The sequence below is a fragment of the Alosa pseudoharengus genome, unplaced genomic scaffold (genome assembly GCF_046254945.1).
Source record: "Alosa pseudoharengus isolate Yale_2024_CS ecotype anadromous, Long Island Sound unplaced genomic scaffold, YU_APseudo_1.1 YU_APseudo_1.1_scf_4, whole genome shotgun sequence".
NCBI classification, from domain to species: domain Eukaryota; kingdom Metazoa; phylum Chordata; class Actinopteri; order Clupeiformes; family Clupeidae; genus Alosa; species Alosa pseudoharengus.
In genome coordinates this window covers 30,707,176-30,722,625 of record NW_027468774.1, presented here as the reverse complement: position 1 = coordinate 30,722,625, position 15,450 = coordinate 30,707,176, and the positions used below count along the sequence as shown (strand labels likewise).

Sequence of the window (15,450 nt, the reverse complement as noted above, 5' to 3'; positions counted from 1 at the left end):
CCCTTGTTCTTTTTTTACTTATTTATTTGGAGTCAGAAATGATTGCAGAGGAAATTTGCTCTTATTTTTTTCTTTGAAAAAAAAATCTAAATCCAGCCATTAATTGTCATGTTTTCAAGTCTATCCAAATGTGTTCACAACCCCTTCTCCTGATGATATCATACTGTTTCTTGGAAGTCAATCATAATGTACATCTTGTACACTGACTATGGCTAAAATCACTTTGGAACTAAGAACATGATGGCGGCCGGGTCACTACCAAACCTGTTCAACAGTGTGTTACTAGATGATAATATCACCATGCGATTGTCTTTGTGGAAGCTCTTTGTAAAATTCTGAATATCCACCTTCAGTTGGCGATGTCACCAAACATTAGCCAACTTGCGCTTTTTCCACACAAACACACACACACACACACACAGTAATTTCTGTAATGTTGGCATTCATCATTGGTGAACTCTCATTGGAAAATGTGTGCCTCTCAGCATCACAGGATTACTGACGTATAAATAGGAGGTTGGTTCTGCAACACTTTGTTTGAAACACACCTTAAGCTGTCGATGCCCAGCGTGAGCACACACACACACATACTGTAAAATACACACACTTCGTCTTCTACCATGTGTGTGATTACTATGTATGGGGACATGCTAACTGTTTCAGGAACTACTGTGACCTTGTTTTGTAATGGTTTGATGTTTAACACTGACCATTTGAAGTTTGTGCTGCAGTTGTACATCTTCGACCCATATTGCTTTTCAACATTTATCGGCTGAATAATTCGGTGGGAGGAGCTTAACCGGAGGACTGTTTTCATGATCGACTTGGCTTGTTATACAGACACACACACACACACACACATCCCAGTCTGAGAGATATTGCAACACTTGAACAGTTTAAAATCATTAACATAGAGGATGTTGGGGGAAAACACACACACACACACACACACACACACACACACACACACACACACCTAACACACACACACAATAGAAAGAAACTGCAATTTCAAAGTTTCATTCAAGTGGCCTCACAAACAGTACAGTAGATACCTGAAGACATCCATGTGTGTGTGAAAGTGTGTGGGGGTGTGTGTTTCTGAAGATTTCAGCTCATTCACCATTGATGATAGCTTTATTGTTGCTGCCACACTATTTTGCTATTCAGTAAATATGTATATTTATTGATATTTCATACGTTGTGTATATGTAGTGACCTATGATCGTCAAGGTTTAAAGAGTAATTGTATATTTTTTGACTTTTGAAAGAGAGGTGTCTCTTACATTTGTGTCCTTCCACTGCATTGGTGTTTCAATCTCCACTTTCCGTGGTTGGAAGTTAAATTATGTGACTGTCTTTTAACCTTATATTTTTAATGTACTTTGTCTCTCCCTCCCTCTCTCTCTCTCTCTCTCTCTCTCTCTCTCTCTCTCTCTATCTTTCTCTCTGTCTCTCTCTTTCTCCCTCTGTACTCCTCTTCTCTCTGTTTTTCTCTTCTCCTCTGGTCATATTAAAATGCCAATGTTTTGAAATGATCAAAGCACATTCCTTAATTTCTTGTGTTCTCTTTCAAATGCTTTCCTGTTGCGACAATACAAGTGTGTATACTACTTGTTATACACGTGTATATATAAGTGCATAAATGTGTACACATGTGCAATACACGCTATTTGAGCAATCTATTACTGTGACTATTCTTCATTAAAATCGCTGTCCCTTTGAATCAGCCCTTTGTTTCTCTTCTTGTTCTTTTTTTCGAAGCGTTGGACACAGCTCCCACCCCATGGTAGCAAGTGTGCAGTCGCAGCAAGGATCCTAAAGGGAAATATAAAGTCTCATACTTGTATTATTTTGGGTGTCTGTGTACATTTTAAAGCCCCTTTATGCTTTCATTTTAATGTTGTTGGCCATGAATTTTGTTTCTCTCTTTTCTGTCTCTCTTTCTCTTTTTTTAAGTGGGACTGTTGTTTTATTGGTCTGAAAACTCAATAAAGCAAATCACTGCTCCTGTATGTAATGCACTGAGTACAACAACTACTTGTCTGTGTTGGACTAAAAGAAGGAAGTATAGCCATGCTGAAAAATACAGCCTGACCAGCTAAAGGTGGTTTGCTGGTTGACCAGCTTGTTTGACTAACCGATATGGTTGATCAGCTAGACCAGCAAAATTCTTGCGAAAACATACCTTCAGCTGGTTGACCTGATTTTACGATGGTAATTCAGCTGGTTTAGTTTGTCGTACGACCTCAAGATGGTCATTTTAGCTGGTGTTGCTGGTCTTACATTGCTGGTTTAACTGGCCATGCCAGCTTATGTTTGTCATTCTAGCAAACCAGAATGACCATTTTAAACCAACAATGCCAAGCTTGGCAGGCTGGTCACCAGCTTGACCGTCTTACACCAGCTGTATCCCATATGACAGGCTGGTCACACCAGCATGACCAGCTTCTTCAGATGGTCACTCCAGCTTGTCCACCTGTGGCCCAACCAGCTACACCAACAAAAGCTGGAAGAAAACCAGCAAAGACCAGATAAAACAGCCTACCAGCATAAGTTGAGCATAGAGAATACCTTTTATTTTAAATATCAATAGTCACTCTGATAGGCTGATTTTTGCTTATGTCATTTTCTCTTTTGTCTGGAGAGTATTGATTGGCTTTATGCATGTGCAAAAATATATATGTGAGGATTCATTGCAAGTCTTTACATATGTAGGCCCTACTACCAATTCATTTCACACACAAAAGCATTGCAAAATACAGTAGTGGAATAAATCAGTGTTATTATTATCCAGTATTTAATTTCTCTTACCAAACACTTGGGCTAGAGCAAAAATAATGGGACAGCACTGGTTGAGCCAAGGAGAAAAGGGCCCAGTTTGAGCTGAACCAGTCTTTTGCCCTCTTTCTGCAACAGGAAGAATGTCTGTGTTTGAGGCAAGTGTTGTGTAACCTACTGTAAACATATGGTGAAGTAAGGCTGTAAATGGCCTTGAGATCATAGTTGGTCCTTTCCACTTCGTTGGCCCTCTGCTCCAAATCTCAACCCTCTCTCTGGCACCACACATCATGTAGGCCTATATTCCATCCTCTTTGTCATCAATAGACCACTACAGGTCATTCCTGGTTTCTGCCATTAAAATCAGCTGATTAGGAAATACGTCTGATGGATTGGCCTATGCTTATTTTTTACAACCACTTGACAAGCAATTTCTTCTTCTTGGGGTTTATCGGCAGCCTGCATCCAAAATGTTGCATTGACAGCAATTTAATTCCGCCTGCGTAATTTTTACAATCACCTGCCCAATTTATTGTCACGTTTATTAATCACTGTCAGTCAATTTCAGTAGGCTATCACCTTTACTGTCAACTTTACTACGGGCAAACGTTTATTTCGCTAAGCAGTGTTAATCACTTGCCATACTAACGTGGCGAGCTCCATATCTTTCGTAATGGGCCTAATGAATTTCCAACCATTCATAAGGTCCATTCATTCCCATGCTTGAGACCATAGACTGTAAAAAATATGGACAAAGCGTCTGTGACGTCACCCATAGATTTTCTGAAGAACGGTTATGAAGCCGTTTATGGGGGGTATGGGCGGCGCCATCTTGGAAAACGTTGGGAAATCCTAACCCCGCCTACCTCCTAGCCAATCCATATATGGGTAAAAGGGCGGGGCTTTGTATGAGACTGAGCAAGCCGGTGAACCCGCCTCGTCGTCAGCCGAGCAGCCTCAGCTAACGTTAGCCTACAAGATGGACTGGCACAGACGTTGCTGTAACATTGCTGGTAAGTTTGATCTGCTAACGTGAAGTTCATGTATGTTTCTTAATGCCATGTTCAGACACTTTTTAATGTTGTATGCTGAAAGGTTATATTCGGGTGAACGGTTGAAAAGTTGAGAATGAAGAGTTGAGTTTGCAGATTCTAGCTTCTAGGTAAAATAAACTAACGTTAGCTATCCCTCCCTTGCTGAAGTTACGGTCAACTAACGTAGAGTAATCTAGCGTTACAGGTTTACCAACTCACGTAGAGTAACTTAGCAGTTTACAGGTTTAGCAACTCATACTGACAAAAATGTATCTTTGCCTTTATTGTTTTGTAATTAACGTTATCCATCTCATATTCTCAGTGGCAGCCATCATTGTAACGTTAATTAATTTACGATAACATCAGCCAGCTCGCTGTATTCTGTCAACGTATGGTGTGAATTGATAACAAAATCGTAGGGTATTAGTTAACTTGTACATCATTAATTATTTTCGATTAACTCTTAATATCACGTTTTGAAATCGCTATATTGCTCTAAAGTTGTCAGTGGTAGTTTGGTCTAAGATGACATTGAAATTTCTCATCGGTGGCCATTTCACGATCCAGCGTTCATGTTCGGTTAGCTTGCCTTATTTCCCCTTGTCAGGCTATTATCAAAACGTTAAATCCAGTTAGTGTCCGGTGTTTGGCATAACAATGCCAATATTAGTGTACTTTGTCACTGAAGACCCATTTCAAATCGCACAATAGTACTACAGCATTGTACAACAACTGTACTTTTGTTGATTACAACAAGTGGTGTTGGTTTGCATTATTGTATTATCTTGTAAGTAGTTATGACTAATAAAATGTTTACCTTTCTGTTTTGGCAGTTCACCATGGGGAGGAGGCGGCAAGGAGGTCCATGGGCTCTTAACCTGGGACTAGAGGTCCAGGTGAAGTTGTTTGGCTGGGGTGTGGTGATATTGAACCCATTAAGACTATACAGTACATTTCACTTTATGTCTATTGATGGTTATGTTGGAATGTTACACCTACCCTTTACTTATGCCAAACCCTAATTTTGTTCTTTAAATATCAGAATCAGAAAGCAAACTTACTGTTGATGGCACTGAACTTGGAAATGTTTATGGAACTTTTCTGAACTGTGAATTACATTAAAACTAATGCCAGTATTTAGTTTTGTTAGTTTTTCTTATCTTCAGCTGTCTATTGTACAGTGGAGTTTTGTTATATGTTTATACTTATATTTACCATTTCTGCTGTAAGTGCATGTTGTGTGTGATGTCTGTATGCTACTGAGACCTTGAATTTCCCCTTGGAGATCAATAAAGTATCTATCTATCTATCAAACCAATTTGCCTGTGCTCTCAAAAACATTTATACAAATCTGTCAGCTTCAGTCAGTAGGTTGAATTGAAGACCCAGATGCAGAAGTAAAGGTGTTTTTTTTACTTGTATATCTTGAGCATTACAGGTAACCACTGAATTTGTGAAACTAAAATAACAAAAACTAATATGTACTAAGCTAGTACATAGTCAATACATATTAGATCACTTTAAAGACTGACAGATGCAAATGCTGTAAATAAAGGTAATCAAGGGGTCTGCTGGTGAACAAAGTCTTTGAAGTCAGAAGCTGCCACTGCTCAATGACTTGTGCCCCATCTGGTAGGATTTCAAAATGTTCCAGATCTGAAAACAGAAATATTGGTATATGTCACATCCTTGAACTTACTGCAAACTATGAACAAGTGGTCACAATAAGCTAATAAGCTAAAAAATACTCCCAATATGTATAATGAACAAACTCACAGAAAACTTAGCTGAATGGGGACAGGACAGGCGTATTCAACTATTTGCACATGTCCTGTTTATGCAGGCAATAAGCAAAACCAAATTTGGTGTATTCAAAGTTCTGTAGAACAACCATTTCTTGTATTTTAATGTTTTCAGTGGAACAGTGTAAGCTCATGTCTACACCCCATTGAGGTAGTTATTAACAGTTAGGCCAAGGTCCAGTCAAACAATAGCCAGTCACTGATGCCATATTCTTTAATTATCCAATCTGTATCCAACCAAAACCTGCTGATTTAAAGGCTACTTTCCATGTGTGACTTATCAAAAGAGGTCATGATAATTATTGCACAGATGTGCCCCGGACTGCTCACAATAAAAGGCCACTCTAAATGTCTGAAATGCATTCATGTTTGTTCAGTATGCTAACCATGTCTGGAATAGACAGCTAGGCCAATTGAATCCAGTAGGTTGCTCCATTTAAATGTATGAAAAATGTCAAAGTACCACGGAATCAGTTCTGAAGTGATGCTTCTGAGTCGACTGCACAGACGAAAAGTGAAGTTAGGAGTCCAGAGCCCTCTCCAGCTAGCCTGGGTGCCATTCCGAACTTAGTCCCGCCCACAACGTTTGAGGTCGGGAAGTTCGGTCTGGCATTGCTCAATAGTAGCGCGAGTATGCTCGCCCAATATCTGGCGGGCCAATCAAATTGTCAGGGCGGGCTTTATACGATGATGGACAGATGATCAACAGTAACGTAATCAACCACGTCACCAAAGCGCGCTTGGGTTGAATTCGTTTACAACAACGATGGCTGCCGCTGGAGAGTTGAGGTGTGTAGATTCTGCTATTAGGTCTGTTCTAGAAGATATCGACAGCAAATTAATTTTAAAAGAGGAACAGAGAAACGCGATCAAGGCATTTGTTGAAAAGAAAGATGTTTTTGGCGTCCTTCCTACGGGATTCGGCAAAAGTTTAATTTATCAGCTGGCTCCGTTGGTCGCTAAGAAGATGGGACACAATGAAAACCCATTGGTCATTGTTGTTTCTCCTTTGGTCGCACTCATGGAGGACCAAGTGAAAGAAGCAACTGAAATGGGCATCACGGCGATGCAACTCGGCGTGAACGACGAGGTGGATATAGCCAGCGGTCGTTGCCAGCTCCTTTTCGGAAGCCCGGAATCCTGGCTGCTGAACAACAAGTGGAGGGACATGCTAGGCTCCGATGTTTTTCAAGCCAACGTTATGGGTATCGTCGTGGACGAAGTTCATCTAACTTACAAATGGTAAGAGATAATCTGACTGTCTGACTTAGTAAATAACTCGCAATGTCGTGATATGAATCCCATGTTGTAAACATAGTAGGTAACGTTGTACGTTCGCTAATTCAGACTTGGTACAATCTTAATGTTAGTGTGATTGTAGCGAAATAACTAGCTGTTAAAACATTCTAATGTAGGTTACTCTTTTTTTTCCTATCAGGGGTCAGGCTGCAAAAGGGCAGACGCCATTTCGCGACAGCTTTGCCAAGTTGGGAGAACTTAGATCCTTAGTTAAAGCTGGTAAGTACAAAACAGTAGACTTACTGCATGTTCTGTCTTCGATGTTTTCTACACATAGTGTAATTCACCACTTTAATTGAAATCAGTTGCATTACAGGAACCTGTCCACTTCTAAACACTAACCACTCTCCCCCAAAACCGGTTTTTCATTTGCATTCGCACTGGCCAAGTGGCCAACTGGTTGCCCATTCAGATGCAAATTGACCATTCATTTGGGTGTTGCTTTATGTACTCAAGCACCATACCCATATTGGTAGTCACTGTACCCCTTATAAGTGATGTATTCTTTTTAGATGTCAGTACAGTCATTAAAAAGTACTAAATGATACTACTCATTTCTTATTTTTACTGTTACTTATTGGTTGCTTTTTGTACTGCTATATATTCCAGGTACACCTGTGCTGGCATTGACTGCTTCTGCTGATCGGGAATCCAGAGCCAGGGTTATGAAACAGCTTCAGATGGACAATCCAATCATTTTGGCTCTGAGCCCAAACAGAACAAACATCAGACTGGGTCTGATTAAAGTACCTGGCCATACACTGGAGTGCCTACACTGGATTGTGAGGGATGTGAAAGAAAAAGGTATCTCCATGTTGCCAGTAATTATCTACTGCAAAACCGTGAAGGCAGTTGGCAGAGTGTTCTGCCATTTGAAGGGAGAACTCGGTGAAGATTCCTGGGTTGACCGAGACCCTGAGAAAAAGGTTGAAAACCTGCTTATAGGCATGTTCCACAGCCAGACACTCCCTCAGAATAAGAACAGAGTGCTATCATCTCTGAGTGGACAGGGTAGCTGCCGAGTTGTGGTGGCAACAACAGCTCTTGGGATGGGCCTAAATTTTCCCAACGTATCACACATTGTTATGTATGGGTTGCCAGATGATGTGGAAGCCATGGTTCAGCAGGTCGGGAGGGCAGGCAGAGGTGGGTTGCAGGCACATGCGATTGTTTATGCTGTCAAACAGCATACAAAGCTTGACCCAGCAGTTAAGACGGTACTTGAGACTGGAGTCACTAGTTGTCTGCGGAAAGCTTTGTACTGCCATTTCGAGGAACACACCACATCTGTTCATCCAGGACATCTGTGCTGCACTCACTGCCATTCTGTTTGTTCTTGTGAACCTGAAGGTTGTGGGGAGCCAATCCCCAAATATGAACACTTTCAAGGGGAGGTTTCATCACACCACAAACACAGAATGGTCACACCTGAGGACAAACTTTTGATCAGGGAACTGCTACAAACTTACAGGAGTAGTTTACTTCAGGACCATACAAACATACCACTTTACACAGTCGACACAGCCTGCACTGGTTTTGGAGATGAACTCATTGATGCGGTTTTAGAACAGTGCACACAGATATTTGACCTGGACTTCATTATCCATAATCTCCCTACATACAAACTGGAACATGCAAAAGAGATACTACGAATTCTGCATGAGGTTTTTGATGACGTCGAACAGAGTCAAACGAATTTGTTTGATGACAGTGTGGTTCAGGATGACCGTGTTCAGGTTGACATGGATTACACTGGTTACTTTGATGACGAGGATGAGGATGAGATACAATCATCACCAAGTAGCTTGGAATCAGGCTTGTCAATGTTGAAGATCTCAGACTAGCTTCAAATTCAGGCTCAAACTTCTAGCTTCAGGGTTCTGTTGTTGTGCAAATACTTTTTTTTTTACCTGTTACATTCATGTTTTTGAATAAAATTTAAATTGTTTATACTTCTCTACTGGTTGGTGATGTTTCTGCATTTAATAGACAAACAATAAGACATGTCATTAAAGATTTTTAATATCTACACTTAATAGGTAATGTTTGAAGATATACTCTGAACTTTGAACATACAACCAATAAGAAAACACACAAAAATAAAGGTTTCAAGAATGTGGATGCTACTATTATAAACTATTATATTAAAAATAAATTATTTACATTGTCATTTATGAAAACACTATTTACAAATTACCATCACCATTTTACATTTCACATTTACATTGCTATTTAAATAGGCACATTTCGCCAGTCCATTATTTTGGACTTCATCCACCTCCATAACTCCTGGTAATTTAGCTTTGCCAATAAGTTTCTCTGGAAATTTGGGAATGCATGATACTGCCTGCCTGGGTGATTTTTGAAAAGTTGTGTCTCCCTGAAAACATTGACCAGTGTTAAAACGTCCTCCTGTTCTCGGGCCACATGATGAATGCCAGTCGGCCTTGTCAGCTCCAGCTCTGTGTCCGTTTTGTCCATTAGCTCCTTGACGATGCCAATGGACCTACTGATTCTGGCTGCTGACATTTCTGACATGTTTGGTCCCAAGCCTCTCATAAATGATTTGAGAAAATTGTTTAGATGTTCCAGGTGGAGGTCAAGTGGAATATTTTTCCCCTTTCTCCCTCTGCCATTCCAAAATCTGTTCCATGTCACACTGTGTGCCATGCGTGGGGACAGAGTGACATTTATCTGCAGTGTCAGAAGGAAGGTGCTATAGGCATACTGGCTGTGCCCGTACGCTTTGTAGAAAAGCAGGGCAACTTTGTACAGTCTCATCAGCCTTTCACCATCCCCTTCCCTCACTGCATCCTGCAGGTCTAGCAGGAAGAACCCAAAGCCAAGTCTGGCTTCTGCGTGATGTTTTTGGTGGTCTTGGTTCGTCGGACTCACATTTTCTGAAGAAGAGTCTGATGGAGCCACAAGACCATGCTTCTTCTTCTCATGTGTTTCCCTTGCCTTGGCGTATACATACATATTGCCACACCCGTCTGCACGACACGGAAACTGCTGCCTCTGCTGTGTCGTAGCCTGCCTTTGAGTTGCAGCTTCTGTCACGCCCGTCATCATGACAAAGGTGTCCACAACCTGCCCAACCTTCTCATGCAGCCAGCTCCTCTTCAGTTGTGGCAATCCGTTGTTAACATCCAGCGGGACAAACCCATCTGGAATTTCTGTTAGCACAGAATAAAATGTTTAACTTCTAACCACCAGCAGTGTAAATGCAGAGATATAAGTCATGGTTATAATATTGGATACTAACTTTTATCAAAGTGTACAATTTTGACAATTACATTTTACAGCAGTAACATATAGATACATGTATTGATGTGATAAATGCTAGTTCTAAACTATGAATGTGATGCCAAGTGCCAATTTACCTGTCACATCCTGCAACCCAAAGAGTTCCATTGCAGCAGCTAGGAAGAGTGCAGTGGTGTCCTTATGCACAAATTCCTTATAGGCATTGTAAGCTGCATGAGGACCTTGTTTAGCATTGCTGCACCTATGTAACAGAAATACATAGTTTAGCGAATGGTTGACATAGTTTTCTCAGTGTTATTCTTTCCATCTCTCACAGACATTTACATTTATTAATGTAGCAGACGCTTTCATCCAGTCATTTATTATGTCAATTATATGACAAGGATAATGACTAAGGGCATTGAACCCACAACTTTTTTGCATGCCGAACAGGTCCTTAACCTCTATGCTACCACTACTTCGCTCACACACACGCACACACTCACACACACGCTCACACACACACACACGCTCACACACACGCTCACGCACACGCCCGCATGCTCATATGTTAATGTGTTAAAAACAGTCTTTCGCACAGGTACAATAAGAATATTGTGCGTCCAGTGTGCTCTTTAGCACTGCTGAAACTAACCAACTAACCATCAACTATCTTGAAAAGCCTCAAATGCCCACACACAGTTAGTGAAAACATGCATTAAGTTGAAAACATACCATACGGAGAACAGCACAGCTGCGTTCATGATAGCAGTACTGTGTTCCCCATCCCATAACAACCCAATTCATGAAATATCCAGACTGGATTTCTGTGAAAGAACTGTGGAAAGCATGGTCAACACAGAGTACTTATAATCACTGTAGTTAACAACAATATTGTTTAGACTGTAAAGACAAGCATAATGTGATGACAAAGTGGACGGTTAAAACAACAGTAATAATTGTACAATGTATGTATTCATGGTATTGCAGATAGCAGACGTTGTACCTCAACTTCGTCATGTTGGCAAGAAGTGTGCCATGGTCTTTTGAGGATGCACCATCATAGAAAATCCGATGATAGATCTTAAACAACATTGAAGACTTGTGATTAACAAAGGATAAACATAACTTCACACACAAGCCCTTCAAGTAATCTATCTCAAAATCATCTAAAGTAGTGGTGTGATACTTTTATTTTGTTACTAATCAACATCATTCTATAGTTACTCACTTCAAAGAGGTTTCTGATGGCATGCCAGTCCTCAAACTTAAAGATGAGACCTTCCAGTCGGTCTTCCTTTGTAGCACCATCTGAGAAGGCCCATTGTATGTTTCTGCAGTTCCCCTCGGTCAGCCGGTCACCTCCGACTAATACATTTGACAACCCGTCTGGTCCCTTTGGCACATACCTAAATGGATTACACACAAACGGGGGAATTATACGTTTCAATACAGCCCTTCTCCTGCCAAAGAGTGACAGTGGAGCCTGATTTTATTCTTACTCTTTCTGAAGGTGGCGAAGTGTGTCCACCAAATCTGACGTTTTGTTTTCGTCCTTGAAGAGCAGTCCCAGAGGGTACTTTGAGAATAAAAAAAACAGATGACATTGCAGTAATGTTTGAGTTGAAATTATGTGTATTTAGTTGTATTTTACAGATTTAACTCATTACTTACATCAGTGGAGCACTTAGCCATGTCCTCTGTATATTGATGTGGCATGTGGTGAACCACTAATATCTTGAAGGGTTTAAAAACAGCCAGGTACTCGGTAAGGATGCGGCTTCCAAGAACAATGAACTCACGTCGCATATAGTCTTGGATTTCTGGTCCGGGGAGTGAGTTGCAGAGGTCGTACTGAAGGATGTCACAGTCCGGTCTGTCATTGCTAAGGTGATATGTTGAGATTCTATCTTGGACTGCAATATGATGAATCCAGTGTATGGATTTATTGCTGTGGTGGGTGGACTGATGATGTGCGCGCATGAAAAAGTCCAAATTGTCAAATATTATGGAGTATGTTTGTGGAGGAGTGGGGTGGGTGATCGGAGAAGCCGAGGAGCTCAAGCCTAGCTCTGCTGCTTCAGAGTCACTTAAACTGTTGAAAGGTAGCGTAGCCATGTCATCTGCAGGAAAAGAAAAAAGTAATAACAATTTAAAAACAAAGACTTATTATTATTATTATTACTAGTAGTAGTAGTAGTAGCATTAATCAATACATAGACACATAACATTCAAGACGACACAGAATTTGATGTGCTTGTTGTGTTTCTATATATTGGTCATTTGTCATCTCACCTGACAAGTGAAGCTCTTCCATGTTAAGTGGCTCCTTCGGATCACTTGTGCTTTGGTCTTCGCTGGAGTCCACTCTCTGACCAACATCAATGTTTCCTTCCGCTTCAGAGTTCAGGAAAACTTCATTCTGGACCTTTAACATTTTTAGAGACCCACCACATAGGAGTGCCAACTCCTTCTGCTTCTCTACAGAATTTTGGTGAGTTGTTGTTATGGCCATTTTGCTCAGTCTTTCAAACACTGCTTTTTTCGCCCCACCATAATGTAGAATACTACATAGGTAGTATGCAAAGGCTGACAGGTGTGCTTCTCTTCCTCTCAAAGCAATGGAAGCTGCTGCACAAGTTGCAGTTTTAGAGTGGTTGGTGACAGTTGTGAGAATTGAGAAGAGGAATGGTGAAAAACGTTTTAGGTCTGCCTCTAAGCTGGTAAATGAAAAGGCTTTCAGATCATCCGGAGATGACTTCCACAGGATGAAACCGTTGTTTGGATTACAGATATGTTTGCATTCGTTGCTTATTAGCTCCAGGATGTGCACCTTTATTTCCTCAACTAGGTGTTTATGCTTCAACATTAACTTTGCAGCTGTTGCCCATTTTTTCTTATTGATGCTGTTCACTATTGAGGCATCTTCTGGAGGACATACCTTGGCAACAGTCTGTGATGGGAAATGGGTGACAACCTGAAATATAAGATAATGTATCAGTGTGAAGAATTACAGTGTAGCCTAATAAGTATAATGTGCATTGACAATACATTGAAATATACAGACTGTTAAATATGGTGACACCAGATGCAATTGCTGAGCAGGTCAGAGCAAGGTCAGTGGAACACTGGCCACCCCCCACAGAGGTACCCACCCCCCACAGAGGTGCAGAGCACAGAAGTGGGGGTTGGGACACACTACAAGGAATTCCAGAGCTGATCACAACAAGATACTCTGTGCCTTGTCAGAGAAACACTGCCCACCCCCCACAGAGGTGCAGAGCACAGAGTGGGGGTTGGATAACATGCTAGTCCATTACAAAATGAAGTTTCTAAATATTGACAAAGTGACAGAGGCCAACTTACACATCAGGTGCAAGTTTATCCTGGTAACATTTGCTCACACTACACTCAAATTCGGGCTGGCTTCCAGAATACACACTAGGCTACCATGTCAAAATATGACTAGATGATTTAATCATAGATAGATTACACGGAAATGAGGAGTGTGGGAATGCACAGTGTTTATCACATTGGACAATAATCATGACTAACTATTAACTCATGTGAAACTTGGCAATCGAGGTTATTCTCATAGTCATATCATAAGAAGTAGAAATGTATTAACAACCTTACCTCTGTAATGCTTCTTCGCGTTTTTGTACCGGTTGGAGTTGACGGATTGGGGCAGAACTTCTTCAGAGTCCTGGGCGTCTTGGAAGGAGTAGGCTCCCGGTCTCTTTTCTCTGATGCCTCAGATGAAGACGGTTCTTCAGGCTGGTCTCCTTCGTCGTCTGCCCATTTTTTTAACACAAGCATGTCGCGTTCCAACCGTGTTATAACGTTCTGACAGGACCGACAAATGCGATGCGATTTATTTGACGTTTTGTAGAGTTGTAATCCTAAACGGAGAACTTGTTCGTATGTGCATTCGCCTTTATTGTTTTTCTCAAAAATGAGGTTCGTGTGTTGAATGACTCCTTGTATCCTTACATTCTTTTTGCAACACCGGCAAAAATCGTTCACGCTCATCTTCTTATTCTAGGCTACTTCTTTTCCAGCGTGCAGTTGAGTTCTGTTGACAACAACTATGCGTCGCTTAACATACGTCACACACTCCGTTGCTCTTATTGGTTGTAGGTCTATCCAATTGAGTGCAGAGGCATTTTTTTTCCTGGTTCGTTTGAAACACGCCCCATAATCACAGCTCTATGGAGCAGTATCAGACTCAAATTCTGACTAGAATTGAGTATGACTACGTCAGGCTACTCTCCAGCACCCAGCCTGTCAGGATCACCTACAGGGAAACTTTGCATAGACAAGAAGTGTTGTTTCAAATTTGTGTTTAACAAATAAACGGCATCAATAAGAGTTTCAGACGTCAGTTATAACTAACAACAGTTATGGTGACTAGCTAACGTTATCGCTCGTTATCAGCTCCATGTTCAACTTATAGTCAATGGTTCATAGTGGTTCACAATTTTACCTCCACTAGCTAGCTAATGCTTCGGCTGAAGTTATCATCTGAACGAACGCTTTTCTATCTTAAATATGACAACCCAAAGACTATATAAATTGACAACGGACTAAGCATTCACACAGAGTATTTACAAAAGGTTTTTTGACGAGAACACATGCTTTGTTACCCCAGTATGTTTGTGAACTAACGTTAACGTGCTTAACGTTACAGCTGTCTGATTATTGACTAAACACCTGGCTAGTAGCAGCTATGGCAAACGTTAAGCTAACTCACAACGGGAGCACAATCGGTTTTCACTAACGTTAACTTTATTCAAGTTAACTAAATGTATGTGTGTGCTTCAGCCATTCGGTCATCATTTTCGACATAAACTTATTTGAAATGATTTGACGCTAACGTAGCCTATAGCTGCTACAGTGCCCACTAACATGGATGCTATAATGCTAACATCTACGTGAAATAGTAGTGGAATGTAACTTACCTCAAAAACTGGAGCGAAGTCTTCTTAAAGTGTCGGTTAGTAGGCTTCAGTTAATAGCAACCCATTTTATGTCAGATATTTGAATAAACATTTTCAGAAAGGATGTGGTGTGTAGGATCACAGCCAAGACATAATTTCGGAGTTTCCTTCACTCAGCTAGTGACATCGTCTGCTGCCTCGACACCAGCCGTCAATCAAGTTGACCACGCCCTTAATTATTCATACATTTAATATCTAAATGCGATCTAAACTAACGAGTTAGAAAAAAATTCACCCCCCTCACAGTTGTCAGGCATTCGGGAACTACCAACAAATACAATAAAAGTC

At 40.9% G+C, this 15,450-nt stretch overlaps 1 protein-coding gene and 1 long non-coding RNA gene across 3 annotated transcripts; one reads left to right on the top strand and one right to left on the bottom strand.

Annotated features, from left to right (window-relative positions):
* Positions 1-6,170: 6,170 nt before the first annotated feature.
* Positions 6,171-8,851, top strand: LOC143102329 (uncharacterized). Its single transcript, XR_012982574.1, has 3 exons — positions 6,171-6,859; positions 7,056-7,135; positions 7,526-8,851. It is a non-coding gene; the product is annotated as an uncharacterized LOC143102329 (long non-coding RNA).
* Positions 8,852-8,938: 87 nt separating this feature from the next.
* LOC143102328 (uncharacterized) lies at positions 8,939-14,367 on the bottom strand. Of its 2 annotated transcripts, XM_076265842.1 has the most exons (9): positions 13,799-14,367; positions 12,458-13,139; positions 11,837-12,285; positions 11,665-11,741; positions 11,394-11,571; positions 11,169-11,245; positions 10,898-11,000; positions 10,300-10,424; positions 8,939-10,092 (listed from the first exon to the last, which is right to left on the bottom strand). In XM_076265842.1, the coding sequence occupies exons 1-8, from the start codon at positions 14,192-14,194 to the stop codon at positions 10,410-10,412; spliced, it is 1,977 nt and encodes a 658-aa protein (XP_076121957.1). In that variant the 5' UTR covers positions 14,195-14,367; the 3' UTR covers positions 8,939-10,092; positions 10,300-10,409. The 2 variants fall into 2 exon arrangements, with proteins under 2 accessions (XP_076121957.1, XP_076121956.1); XM_076265841.1 differs by having other exon boundaries at positions 10,898-11,245.
* Positions 14,368-15,450: the final 1,083 nt, after the last annotated feature.